Consider the following 14,857-nt stretch of genomic DNA (forward strand, 5'->3'; position numbering starts at 1 on the left):
TATTTCCAACATAACACTGTTGCAGCACTTGGGACACACTGAATTTACATTATAAAGTGATTTAATTATGGTTTCCAGCAGCAGAACTCCATTTTAATACACTATAATCTGCTTCAGAGGTTTGATTTTGAGGTTTTCTGCTGCCTTCTGCGTTTGCATCCACCAACTCTTACTCCATCTGGTTGTGAGCTTATTAAAGACACGGCTAATTAAGGACACACAGATCAGTAAAGTACAAGTGCAGTCAGAAATAAAGGCCTTCCTTTATGATTGGACATTTTTCAGAAAGACACAAGTGGAGCGCTGATGTTTTGTTTTTAAATGTAATTTACACACAAATTTCCTGATTTAAATAGCAGCCTCTGTGAGTCTCCACAGGCTGGTTGGAGGAAAAATGGGCGTGTAGAGAGATTTAAAGGGACAGTTTTTCAAAGCATGGGTGTAAGACTTGCTAAACGTCGTGATGAATTAAATATCTAACCTCATTACTCCCCTTTAGGACAACACCAGACAGGTAGAGATCAGAAAAAGGCAATTTTCTGTCTTTTTAAAAAAAAAATCTCAACTAGTCCTAATATTGCTCTCACTACACATGTGATCAAACTGTATACAATAAAACAGAACCATGGAAAGAGAAAATCAGCAAGTCATCTGTGTACATCAAGAGGTTTGTTAGTAAACTACCAATCAGCAGAAACCAGTTCAGTCTCCAGCATGAACCAGTACAGGAGAGCAGAAACCATTACTGAAGAAGCCACTGCAGTCAATATGAAAGAAAACCCTCTGTGATTCAGATCTCAGTGTGTGTTTGAAGGTTTCTCGGGTTAAAATTCACTTTCATTTGTCAAATAAAACAACATAAGAGCGGTTTGACTCACCTGAGAATGGAGGCGCTGAGTCCTGTCTGCTTCAGTCTGTGCCGGCTTCTCACACTGCGTTTGCTTTCAGTTTCAGTTTTCATGAAACATCCAAGGAATAAATCCTCCCTCTGCCTCTCCCTCCTGTCTGTGGATCCATTGAACAAACATCTGGGATAAATAAAATGGTGCCAAGTTTGCTTACGTGAGGAAACACCTGTACTGAATAATTAGTGTCACCACTTGTGTCTTGTTATAAAAGGACACGCCTTGTTATTTCTTCACAGTTTGTAGCTCACCCTGAACAACCGGAACTCAATAACTTGTGATTCATGAGATCATAATTAAAGTGTGGAAGAAAGCCACATAAAGGTCTGTAGAAGCCAATAACGTAATAACTGGCTAATAACTTAATAAATTTGCCAATAGGCCAATAACATAATAAAAGTCCTGAACCGATATTGTCATAACTTTTGGTTATTACATTTGCAAAGAATTTTCTTTCCAGGCCAATAACTTATTACATTATTAGCCAAAAGAAGTTACTTTATCGGTTCAGGACTTCTATTACATTATTGGCCTATTACATTTTAAAAAGTGGAAATTTATTACGTTATAGGCCGTTGTTACGTTATTGGCTGTTATTACATTATTAGCTTCTACAAGGTCTCTTAAACATGTGGCATTCTGTCAGGAAAATTCTTCAGTGGAGTCCTGACTGCTTCAAATCAATACACAGAGTCGTCTCTTAAGTCAAAGCAAAGTTTTACTTGCAGCAAGGAGCAACATGTACAGCACAGAGTGACAAGACCACAAAAAAGCAAACCCAAATGCACGACTCCAAAAACTCAAAAATGTTCTCAAACAGATTTATTTACAAAAGTATCAACAGAAATATCATTCAACAATAAAAAAAACCTAAACTCAAAGCGTCACTCTAACGAGGAGAATAAAGAACCAAAAAAATCACTCGATTGAGGAAATACAAACTAAAAATCACTCAATGAGGAAAACTTAACAATCTGTCTAAACAAAGTAACAACTCAAACACTTGATTAGGAAAGAGGCTGAATACAAAGTAGCAAACAAAATACAAAACCTGAAGGTAGTTTCCACAAGAGACATGAACGGGGACATCCTGGACATGAAGAGGGCTAGAACGTGAAGCTTGACTCAATGACAAGACGAACTGGCACAGGACAGACTATATATACACACACAAGGTAATGAGGAACAGGTGGAGACAATCAGGGCTGGGTAGACAATCAGACACAGGAAACACCGGGGAGAGGGCAAGCGTCCTGAAACACGAGGGCAAAGAGGTTTCAAAATAAAAGCCACGAGACAACACAAATACAAGACAAAAAACTAAATAAAACTTAACACCTGGTACGAGTCATGACACAGAGTCTGAACAAGTGACTAAAAGCATAAAGCATTGGTTCTTATATACAGAAAACAGAAGACAACCTCCAGCAAATGTGTGTGTGTGTGTGTGTGTGTGTGTGTGTCGGTGTTTTGACGACCCGCTAAGGACATTGTGTCCTTATCTCACACTCACAAGGTGAAACACAGGCAATGTGCATTTACAGCATTCTCATACTTTTCACAAAGATCATTGGATCATAACAGAATTATTCTAACACATTCAAGTGTTAGGACCTTTATAATCGTCTTTTTTTTTGTAATAGTATATTTATTAACATTTTTTGAAAAACAGACAACATAAACACAGCAAAAATAACAAAACAAAAACAGTTCAGGTATGGCAAGACAATGACAACTTATACATTAGACTGGTGCATACATAGGTAGGTTAGGACCGTTTAGGAAATCCTAGTAATATGGGAGAGGACAGTGTAGGTGCGATATATTTTAAGTATGGCTCCCAGACTTCATGGAAAGCATCCACTGTTGAGTGAAGCATGCAAGTAATATATTCATTGGGGATACAGTCCATTATGAGATTGTGAGCAGAATGTTCTTTCTTGCAGCAAAGGTCAGTAGTTTGAACAGTCTTTTATGCTTGCTATTAATAATATGAACATCGGGGAGACCAAGTATGAGGCACACAGGATCCATCAGTAGACAAGGAAGACAATGGATAGATCATTTACAATGTCAAGCCAATACTGCTGTAGCTTAACACATGACCGGAAACGGTGCACATAATCACCAGTCTCAGTGTTACATTTCCAACACAGTGGGGAGAAGTGAGAGTCCAGTTTGTTTTTGAGAACAGGTGTAATATGCACAATCCTAAACTGAGTAGATTTGGCTCGGTTACAAACAGATATATCCATAGCATGTGCCCACACCTCCCGCCAGGCTGGGTTGTCCACAGAGATGCTCAGGTCTCTCTCCCAAGCTTCTTTGGTGGCCCGGGAGGTTAGAGGTAGATTGGAAATAAGTGCTTTATAGAAAATACTCATACATTTCCCAGACATCTGAGAAGACAGGGCACTTTCCACAGATGAGGCTGCACTGTTAGTTATCAGAATTGTGTCTTTTACAACAAAGTGTCTGATTTGTAGATATCTGAACAACTCACTCTTGTGTAGATCATATCGCTGCTGTAACTGCTGAAAGGAGAGCAAAGTCTGGCCAGCAAACAAGTCTCCCAGTTTTGTCAGTTCTGAATCCTCAGGCTAGGCAGCCTGGCAAGAAGTCTGGACTAAAATAGGAGTAAGAGGAGATGTAAAGTGGACACGACCCTCTGTGATGCAATGGATCTCCAAGCTTTGACTGAGCTTAAAGTGGTCACCAGTCTATCACAGAGTCACACAGAGAAACAAACAACCAAGCACACTCACATTCACACCTACAGACAATTTAGAGCCACCAATTAACCTCAACATGTTTCTGGTTCTTGTGGGAGGAAGCCGAAGAACCCAGAGAGAACCCATGCTGCACGCAGAAAGATCCCAGGCCGAGATTTTAACCCAGGACCCTTTAGCTGTGAGGAAATAGTGCAATTCAAATCAAGTGTAAAATTAATAAATTTTTGTTTGCATTACGTTTTTTTTCAGATTTTTTCCTGATCTGTAACAATCAAACAATACATTGCTGCAACTAAACTTTCTGCAGTAAAATAGTTCGATTTTACAGATTTAGCTTAATTTATTATGATCAAACATCTTCAATATGTTCAACCTAGAAGTTCTGCAATTGTAACTGTTTTATTTTACAGTTTTAGCATATATTATCCATCCATCCATCCATTTTCTTCAGAGGTTGGGTCGTGGAGGCAGCAGGTGAAGCAGGTCATTCCATGTCCCTGTGCTTTCCAGTTCTTCCAGGGAGATCCCAAGGCATTCCCAGGCAACATGAGATATATAATCCCTCCAGCGGGTCTGAGTCAACCCCCCCCAGGCGAACAGGCTCAGAAAACCTATAAAGGAAGTCTTCCAGGAGGCATCCGATTTCCGAACCACATCAAGTGGCTCCTTCAGATGCGAACTGCCAGTTTGTCTTGTTAGTGAACAAAGCTTGATCAAGAACCCAAAGAGACTGACCTTTTTCCCTGCTGCGAGGGGTATAAGAGACAAACTTACCTCTCAGATGGAGTGAAATTTTATGCTTGCTGCTAGCCTTGTGGAGGATATGATCAGCTGCTAAAACCAACTCTAGCAGATTTTTCTTCTTGAGAATTCACTTAATTACAGAAATTTCCACAACAGAGGCTTGCCAAAAGCTGCCCCAACTGCAAAAAGAAGGCATTAAGATGAGCCAGTTAGGTTTTTTTTAAAGAGGCATTTATTTCATTAGTTACCAGCAGTTCTCTATCCATTTAAATTTGTGTGATTTTCACATCAACACACAGTTCTAAACCATTTCAAGAGGCACCATCTAATGATTCAAGTTAATGACAATGCTAAACTTCTTCCAGCGAAACATTTATGATAGCTTTTAGCCACAGACACACTGTACATAAAAGATGAACGCAGCCACTGTGTCATGACCCAATAGTTTGTGTACCACTGTTCTGAAGCCTGTTGTCACCTTTGTATTTTTTGTTTTAAAAACAAATGTAACAAGCGCACGATGAATTTGACTGAGAACTCGAGGACACTGCCCTATGAGGTTGGCACTCCTGAAAGCATACCCTGCTCTATTGTCTATTCTACCCTAAATGGAACAATAATTTATACAATTCACAAAATGTTGTATTGAAAGAGATTTGAAACTAGAGATTGAGACCATAAACTTGTTAGGAAAATGTTTAGTGCTGTAATGATGTAAGTGAGAAATAGGGCTGCTTTCTCATAGACTTTGGTGCAATCAGGCTTCTTTTTGTAACCAGAGGAGTTGCCCCCTGCTGGCAGTAAGAAAGATTGCAGGTTTAAGTGACTTGAGGGCTATGTCCACCTTTCATATACAGTGTATTATTTTAATCAGCATAAGCCAGTCCTTGAGTAGAGAGCTGTGCCTCAGAGAAGATGATCCAGGGTGGGAGGAAGATAGAGAGGAAGGGGTGGCCCGCTGCTGCCGGGACACATCTTGTTGCTGGATGTCCTGCACGTCCATTCATTTCTTCTTCTGGGCCTTCTCTGCAGCCTTGGTTGTCTTTCCAGAAATTTCCTTGGTATCGACAGCCTTGATGACACCGACAGCCACCGTCTGCCTCATGTCACGCACAGCAAAACGACCTGGAATAGAAGAAGGGTGATCAAATGTTAGTTACTACATATACACTAGATATTCTGCTGCACCACTATTAGCATTTCTGAAGTGTGCGTTGGGCCTCTTGGGTACAAAACCTACCAAGGGGAGCGTAGTTGGAGAAGGGCTCCACAACCATGGGCTTCTGTGGGATGAGTTTGACAATGGCGGCATCTCCAGACTTGACAAACTTGGGGCTGTCCTCAACCTTCTTGCCAGAACGACGGTCGACCTTCTCGATCAGCTCCTTGAACTTGCAGGCAATGTGAGCGGTGTGGCAGTCCAGAACGGGGGCGTAACCCTCGTTGATCTGGCCAGGGTGGTTCAGGACGATGACCTGTGAACACATTCAAAGTCAGAAATTTACCAAATGTGACTCGACCCACAAGTGGATGCTCTACTTTCAAGTTCACAACACCAACCTGGGCGTTGAAATCTGCAGCAGCCTTGGGTGGGTCGTTCTTGCTGTCGCCAGCCACGTTTCCACGACGGATTTCCTTGATGGACACGTTCTTGACGTTGAAGCCAACGTTGTCACCGGGGACGGCCTCGGGCAGAGACTCGTGGTGCATCTCCACAGACTTGACCTCAGTGGTCAGGTTGGGGGGAGCGAAGGTGACGACCATACCGGGCTTCAGAACACCGGTCTCAACACGACCGACGGGGACAGTTCCAATACCTGAGAGAGCAGGAGGCAAAACATTTGTGGTGCACTCTGTGGTTTACTGCTTTACCAGACACGAGAGTGTTAAAACAACAACAACAAAAAAAGGGAAAAAAAAGATGGTAGGTAGAAGACAAGGGCCATGCAGGACTTTCATGTTGCCATATGTCTTTCAGGGTCCATTGGACCCTAAGAAGGAATATGTGCAAAATATTTGCTGGTATTCATTGTAGACTTTTATACCATGTTAAATTAATTTTGTGATAAATTGATGTATTTTTGGTTCCAAATGCATGACAAATGTCTCTCTTTTTATATTAAAAAAAATCTTAAAAAATAAAAAAATACCTGTCACCTAAACCAAATGGCCTGGGGTCCAAAAGACCCAAAAAGTCCTAAATGATGATGACTTACTGGGTTTACAGGACACAATGTGACTCCACTTACCGGCGATTTTGTAGACGTCCTGCAGGGGCAGACGCAGGGGCTTGTCGGTGGGGCGGGATGGGGGCATGATGGCATCCAGAGCCTCCAGCAGTGTGGTGCCACTGGCATTGCCCTCCTTGCGCTCAATCTTCCAGCCCTTGAACCAGCTCATCTGAGGAACAGAGTCAAAATTACAAGTCAGTTATTGATTTGCATTATCACCTTAGCATCAAGTTTAGCATTAGCTTGAAGTTGAGCACTGCGTTGGTAAAACACGTTCACCTTGTCACTGGCCTCCAGCATGTTGTCTCCATGCCATCCAGAGATGGGGACGAAGGCAACGGAGGCGGGGTTGTAGCCGATCTTCTTGATGTAGGCGCTCACTTCCTTTTTAATCTCCTCAAAACGGTCCTGGCAGTAAGGGGGCTCAGTGTTGTCCATCTTGTTGACTCCAACAATGAGCTGCTTCACACCGAGGGTGAAGGCCAGCAGGGCGTGCTCACGGGTCTGACCGTTCTTGGAGATACCAGCCTCGAACTCACCAACACCAGCAGCGACAATCAGCACAGCGCAGTCAGCCTGAAAACAAAATCAGACATGTAGTTTCAATGCAAATACACCAGAGAGAACTACATGCAAAAGTCATCTGACCAGCAGTGTACTGATAATTACCTGAGAGGTTCCAGTGATCATGTTCTTGATGAAGTCCCTGTGTCCGGGGGCATCAATGATGGTCACGTAGTACTTGCCGGTCTCGAACTTCCACAGAGCGATATCGATGGTGATACCACGCTCACGCTCGGCCTTCAGTTTGTCCAGCACCCAGGCGTACTTGAAGGACCCCTTTCCCATCTATTGAACCGGACGTGGTTTGAAGGTACAACATGCAGAAATTGTTGATGATTGTTTGTAAAAGAAATTGGTGCCTTTCCACTGCAGGAGCAGGTTCAATTTGGCATAAACGCCTAAAGGAATGGCACAGTAATCTGCCCTTTAAGCCGTTCTGTTTCCATTGAAATGTCGGCTTCGAAAGTTTCGACAACGACTTAACTCTGAGTGCCGCAAAACAACAACAAACAGTTGTTACTGGACGCAACTCCAGATCTATGACCATGTAAGAAATAGAGCAATGTTGCCTGTCTTTAGTTAATGTGTGAGACAAACAATGTTTTAACTCGTCTTTAGGCACACCAAACCATCAATGACAGCTTGCTGCAAAACAGACTCTTAACTTGACTGCTTGTATAATTTATGGAACCATAGCATGATATTGTCCAACTCAGTGTTGATGATGATTTAATACAGGGAGCACATTAATTAAACTTCAGGAGAGTATAAATGCATGCTAAAATGATCAGTGTGTTTGTTTGCAATCATTTTCTGAGTATGTCTGTCATTCACTGTTCATTAGGATGTGACATGTTGATTTGTACTGGGCAAAAAATGTAAACTATGTACATTTTATCAGATTGTCTGTGTACGTATTATTATTATTATTATTATTATTATTATTATTATTATTATTATTACTAATTTTGTGTTGGTGTTGTGTTGTTGCTGGTGCAGCAATTTCCCTGAGGTTTCCACCAAAGGGATCAATAAAGTTCTATTCTATTCTATTCTACAGAATTCATAGAAACACAAGAGCCACCCATCACGTCTTCCTCTATCACCAAGCCCAGTTTTTAAATAGATCATACTTTTAAAGAAACCACCTCAGTGTCTTGTACAGAATTGAGTTTTGTTTCACTTTCATTTTCTGTCTGTTTGATGCCTGATTATCAGCACTGACACCACATTTAATCACCAAGTAAGTTTCATTTAGGAAATACAAATAAATAGCTCTACTAAAATTAAAATAATGATGTAAAGTTCGAACATTTTTCTGAGTTTAGACCACAAAACATCAAATTACAGTGTGAGTACTTTTCTGCTATTTCACAAAAAGTGTATACGTTGACCTCAATTCATCAATATATAATTTAAGCAGTTTTGAGTCATTTTGTTCTTTTTTGATATTTGTTTAAAAAAATGTCATAATCTGCTTTAGTTCAGTGTTGCCATTTCTTCTAATATTGACTAATACCTTTGAAACAGTGGCTATACAGAAACAATTTAACACTTAAAACGTAGTATCTTACGTTAAATTTAAACCTCTGTGTAAGATAGAAACCCTGAATATTAACAGTTGTATGTTGTGCTGCAGCAGAATGGACAATACACATGTTTCAACAGTAGGTGGCGCTTTTAACTCAGTAAAATCAGTGAGCAGTTCCTTCCACCACACCCGTTCCTCCCTCATACTGACAGTCTGTCTCCATGTCTGCCTCCAACACAGTGTGATAATCTGGTAAAAACACTTAAACCCACCTCGGCGGCCTCCTTCTCAAACTTCTCGATGGTTCTCTTGTCGATGCCTCCGCACTTGTAGATCAGGTGTCCGGTGGTGGTGGACTTGCCGGAGTCGACATGGCCGATGACCACGATGTTGATGTGGATCTTGTCTTTTGGCATTTTGATTTACTGGTTATAAACAACATGAGGAGGAGTTATGTTCACTTTATATATACAGATTACAGATTTAAACAAAGTCGTGATAGGCAAGTCTCACCAAACTAAATTCATAGGATTTAATTTCTTATCTGTTTGCTCATTTTATGTTCGTGCACCTTTGCTGTTAGGGAAACTACTTCATGCTAGTGGGATGACTTCCAACTAGCTCAACAGGTTTGTGTAAAGCCCGTGTAAATTCTAAGCAAAGGGGTCAGAGAGCGACGTCTGAAATACGCAGAGTAAGACGATTGGCTGGATGTTCTGCTGTTACAGAGCAAGCAGTTTGCTTTTTGGAGGAGGGGCGAGACACGTGTCATTCAGCCGCCATTTCTGCTGCTGCGACATTCTCGCATAGATTTCTATTCAGGATTGTCGAAGTGGTCAGTTTCTCTCTTTAAACATCTTGTTTTAACTGAAATTAAATGGAGTGAGCACAGTGGATGCCCTTGTGGCTTTGTTAATCAGAGTTGCTGGTTTTTAAATATATAAACTTATAAGCACAGAAAGGATCATGTCTTTAAATATTTCAGGTTTAAATTTGTCTTTATGAAACAAACTAGCAACTCCAACTTTTGCGCCAAACAAAGTGCCTCCCTTCTTATATTTCACGACAGACATGACAGGGTAATTTGGTGTCACCCACTTCATATTTTGGGCCATTTTATCCATTTTATTAAGAGTTAGTTTACAAAAACTGATAACTCCATCTTCACAGATCTTCAGAAAACCCACTTTTCCATCATCTACCTGAGACAAATTTAAGTTATCTCAATTTTTGTCATGTCATTTCTAGTGAGTCAAATCCACTCAACTTCAGTTTGATTGATATCATCTCAAGCAAACAACCAAAAACACGCTTTCTGAAAATCTACAAAAATATCTGTTTTTGCAAATGAACTCTTCATCTATACGTGTAACTTTCATCTCAGCCAAAGACAACTTGCAAATCTTGGCAGTTCTGACAAAAAATGCTTCCCCACCTTCAGGTTTCTCTCCTGTTTCCAGGAATCAAGTACAGTAACATATTTTGTCTCATTTTGGCCAAGTTCCAAACATCAAACACTCACATAAGAAGCAAGAGATGTAATACGAACACCTGCATGACTTGTTTCCTTACCAAACACATATTTGAACCATTCTGTCTCGACAGTTTAAATGTAAGGGACTAAGATCAAGAGATTAGGATGTTTTGTATTGCAAGTTTTATGAAAATGTATGGTTAAATACACAAATGATGGACTGTATATCTAAAAATACCCCAATTTACATTAATTTCTAGGACGAAAATCTGAACATTGGATAATTTCAGCTGCAAACTTTGTGTTTCACTTTGTTGACGTATTACAGTCAAAGGTTTTTGCAGAGAGGATTTTTGATCTCTTTTGATCACACCAAAAGCTTAAAAATGATGTCAACAGCCTAAAGAAACATTTTCACTATGTTGTTATGAATAAAATGGTCAATAGAAGAGGCTGCGACTAATATAAAAACAAACCCTTGTGTTAGACCCTTCAGATGTGAATAAGACTGGAAAGTTTTGTATGTGTAAGGGCTACTCGAGTGAAGATTTCTGGCTCATGTCATGAGAAAAACTCATTTAAAAATTGAAACTAGCAGGTCCTTGGAATTTTCAGAGAACTTGGGGAGGCACAACCCCAAAACAAAGAATGTGTAATTTCAACATCACACACTGTCATCAAGGCGACCCAGTGATGTAGATCAAGCCCTGGCTTGTGTCCAAGCACACAAACAGGTATTTACTGCAGAACGTAGGGACACGTCTGTTAAAAAGCACATACCAATGTGACTCACACAGATGTGAAATGTGTAAATGTCAGGCATCACTGCAGGCCATTTAGGATTTTGCAGAGATATTGACCCTATTCAGGACTGTTGCAGTCTTTTGGACCCCAGGCCATTTGGTTTAGGTGACAGGTATTGTTTTTTTTATTTGTATTGATTTTTTTAAATATAAAAAGAGGGACATTTGTCATGCATTTGGAACCAAAAAAAAAGTCAGCTTATCACAAAATTCATTTAACATACTATAAAAGTCTATAATGAATACCTGCAATTATTTTGCACATACGTACGGCAACATCAAAGTCCTGAACAGGGTTAACAGACCTACAGAAGTCCTGTTTGTTGCCCACAGCTGAATGTGTGTCAGATTTTGACAGTAATCGGAGTGTTGAGCAGCACACAACAAAGACTGTACATTCATGTTTTTTTTTTAGACACCATGTTGTGTTTTTATCTGTCTTTTAAATTGTGATTATTCTGTTTTATTTTGCTCCTCTGTGCAGCACTTTTTTAACTCGGGTTCTGAAAAGTGCTCAATAAACAAACATTATTCTTTCCTTTGATTTTAAAGAACACCTGCTGTTTCCCATAGCAGCAAAATAGACCAGGTTCCTTTATTTAAGCAAAATCTCATAGTTGATAATACACAATGTGCTTGACACATCCAGCTGTCCCACACAGTTTATACTGCACAAATATTTGCACTAAAGCTTTTCTGGGTGAATTCTGAGCTCCATTAGGAGACTTTTACTTATTTAAGAAGGACTTTTGTTATATTCTGATTTATATTTCAGAGACAGGAGTTGAACTGTTAGCAGCTAAATTGAACCTGGTTTTCCTGAAGTCTGGCTCAGGATTAAGCTCTTGTGTTAGCCTGAGCGCTAGCTAACAGTTTGAACGTGGAGGCCTTAGCTAGCTGTCACCAGTACACTGTTTAGTAACTTTAAATGTTCACAAACTACAGTTCTAGGATTATTCATCACCATTATATGAACCTGACAAAGAATAATCATGATTTCAACCAGCATCTTGCCTCAGAAATCATCACAACATTGTGTAGCTGTAGCTATGCTAGCTTAGCTGTGGACGGTCCCGCCACGTGCAGGAAGCAAGTCAAACTACACGAAACTACACACCGCGCATGCGCAGAACGACCAAGTGGAAAAACGGGAAATAAAGAATAACTTTTCTGTATTTATGTATTACTATTTCCTTTTAGATTCCTTGTTTTTGGTTTTTCTACAATTCTACAATTTTATTTTACCGAAATTGTTTTCAAGCTAAAAAAAAAAACAAAAAAAAAAAAGGCAATTTTTGTTTCATACAGAAAACCTTTTTTTTTGTTTGTTTGTTTGTTTTTAAATGCCAGAATGATTAAATAATTTGGTTTCTGATAAAACTAGAAACTGTCAGTTAAAGTAATATGACGTCGGTTTGACTCACCTGTGAAGCGGCTTCGGTCTGTCCTGCTCTCGGCACACCGCCAAAGTGGAAGAACGTGAAGTATTACCTGAGGAGAATAAACCCCTTCCTCTGTCTCTGGAGTGGGGAGGGGCAACATCGACCTTGTCAAAATTCCCTATAGGGCCAATACTGGAACGATATAGATAGTTAACATTTTTAAATGGCAAAAATCCTTACTTTTGTATCACATGACACATACCAGCCACTTATATCAAATGTATTACAATGTCAGATATGACTACAAGTAAATAAAGAGAAGTCGAGTATTTTAAGAAAACACTATGAATAAACAATCGTGAAACAATACTTAGAACGTGTATATGAACAAAATACAAACAACTACAAAGCTTGTGCACATTTGCATTTTCTTAAAGATTTCTTAATCTTTAAGATTTTTCAGAGCAACATGTGCATTCTATTAAAATACAGGGAAAAAAAGATTTAGCTAATTTTCATATATTGGGATTTCTTCAGGAATCCAAACAAGTACAGCTTGGCATTTTACTTACTACATTTTGACTGCTTATAAAGATGTCCTAATTTGTTGGAGGTTACATGAAAAAGCATGACTACACTTTGTAATGAACACGTCCTACTTGCAGGTACATTTTTCGACATTCTCACACTGGACGTATCGGTGCCTTCTTGTTCTTGTTCAGCCTCCTCATTAGCTGCAGGGTGTGTCTTTCTAAATGTTTGGAGAGCTTTCTTAAGTTGCTGCTTTGTGGTACTTTCTTGCTGCATTTTTCTAAAGGTAAAAAGCAGCACCACACTACACTACGCTTCCATTCTGCTCTTCTCCACCTATCACAAGTCTCAAGTGTAAGTGTGAAACTGTACAAAATACACCGTGATGCAGCGACCTACATTCTGCGTTTGGATGGTTTTGCTATTGATTTTTTTTTTTTTTTTAAAGGAATCCATACCATTTATCGATCCTGCAGTATCGATCTACCTATTCCCACAGGCGCACCTACGTAGTTGTGCACACACATGTAGTGGGATAACTAGTTTCACCAGTGTCTTGTCGTGTCTTGCTGTGACAAGACACGCCTTGTAAATTCTTCACAACTTGAATGCACAGGTGTTCATCCTGAATTACCTGAACTAAATAACTTCTGACTCAGTGTGCAACTTAAAAGCAGCTCAAAAACATGTATTCTTAACCTTTTTAATATTAACTATTGACAGATTGTGGTCTAATTCTGTTGTTTTTGTGGCTTTGATGGAGACCTGCCCAGTATTTTCATCTTTGGGACAACTAAGAACAAAAAGAAAATTATGTCACACAAAGCAGTCATTAAACAAACGGTCACAATTCTAAATGTGTACACATACATACAGTGCTCTTCTAGATTTACAGTTGCTGAGCTCATAGGATCCTCTTTGAGAAGGCAGCGTGGCTGTGACTCACAAGCGAGGATAGCTTGTGTTGGAAGCTAAACTACTACGTTACTTTCATCGCTTATCAAGACTTGGAACCATAGGTCACCGTATTCACGCATTTCCTTGGATATTCCACTTATAAATTAGGAAAAACTGCTTTCACCTGCTGTGCTCCTCACAGGTGGAAACACTTCAGGACTTTCCTCTGTTTGACTATTTTTAACCTTCAAACACAACGACCAGAAACATGTTTGGAGGAGAGAAGGAGACGCCTTTAAGCCCAAGAACACCAAACCTGCCATCAAGCACGGTGGTGGCAGTATCATGCTCTGGACCTGTTTCGGTGCCAGTGGAACTCAAACAGCTCAAACTGAGAGAGAAATGTTCTGCTGGAAACTTGAGGTGGAACCTTATTTCTAACAGATGAACGACGGCTGCAGGTGAGTTTAGCTGAACATACCTGAGATGAGTCCATCAAAAACAGCTGAATGTCTGAACGCTGCTTCAATGGAAGGACACAACCCGCGGAAATCTGAGCTTCCTACAAAGGGGTTCACATAGTTACTGCCACAAATTATAATTTTGATTCATGACCCAGAAATACAGAAGAGCATGAAAGATTTCTCCATGTTTTGGTAAATGTTTCTAAGTTGACAAAGTGCTGAATATTTCTCATTTTAAAATTAAAATATGATGGACTCTATTGTGTTATAATGTACAGGAGAAAGAAAAAACAGTCGAAATCCAAAAAGAAATCTTTATGTTGTAGCTGCTGCGTTTCTACTTCTGCAGAAGTGCTGCCACAGTTTGCACTTAATAAACACAAAAGAAATGTCTTCATTTGGCAATGTTTGAGATTTTTATTGTTTAGTTTTCAACTTAATCATGATCATAGTTTCCCCTGGAAGGCACAAACCTTCCTTTCCTGCAGACACTTTTGCGATGGGTTTTAATCAGCATAAGCCAGTCCTTGAGTAGAGAGCTGTGCCTCAGAGAAGATGATCCAGGGTGGGAGGAAGATAGAGAGGAAGGGGTGGCCCGC

At 40.0% G+C, this 14,857-nt stretch overlaps 3 protein-coding genes across 3 annotated transcripts in view; all 3 read right to left on the reverse strand.

Moving 5' to 3' along the window:
* LOC103365446 (cyclic GMP-AMP synthase) overlaps nt 1–967 on the reverse strand; it is an 11,157-nt gene extending 10,190 nt beyond the window's left edge. Inside the window, exon 1 of the mRNA XM_008292882.1 lies at nt 879–967. The gene's annotated coding sequence lies outside the window, so the exon portion shown is untranslated. The remainder of the gene's footprint in view (nt 1–878) is intronic.
* A 4,312-nt stretch (nt 968–5,279) lies between these two features.
* Nucleotides 5,280–9,123, reverse strand: LOC103365451 (elongation factor 1-alpha). Its single transcript, XM_008292885.1, has 7 exons — nt 8,980–9,123; nt 7,282–7,461; nt 6,892–7,188; nt 6,631–6,781; nt 5,942–6,198; nt 5,622–5,856; nt 5,280–5,506 (listed from the first exon to the last, which is right to left on the reverse strand). The coding sequence occupies exons 1-7, from the start codon at nt 9,121–9,123 to the stop codon at nt 5,385–5,387; spliced, it is 1,386 nt and encodes a 461-aa protein (XP_008291107.1). The 3' UTR covers nt 5,280–5,384.
* Nucleotides 9,124–10,858: 1,735 nt separating this feature from the next.
* Nucleotides 10,859–14,857, reverse strand: part of LOC103365463 (elongation factor 1-alpha-like) — a 13,983-nt gene continuing 9,984 nt past the window's right edge. Inside the window, exons 6-7 of the mRNA XM_008292907.1 lie at nt 12,409–12,558; nt 10,859–10,922 (exon numbers count right to left, since the gene is read on the reverse strand). Coding sequence (XP_008291129.1) covers nt 10,859–10,922; nt 12,409–12,558 — 214 coding nt within the window. The remainder of the gene's footprint in view (nt 10,923–12,408; nt 12,559–14,857) is intronic.

Source organism: Stegastes partitus, unplaced genomic scaffold, assembly GCF_000690725.1.
Source record: "Stegastes partitus isolate 25-593 unplaced genomic scaffold, Stegastes_partitus-1.0.2 Scaffold841, whole genome shotgun sequence".
Lineage (NCBI taxonomy): Eukaryota > Metazoa > Chordata > Actinopteri > Pomacentridae > Stegastes > Stegastes partitus.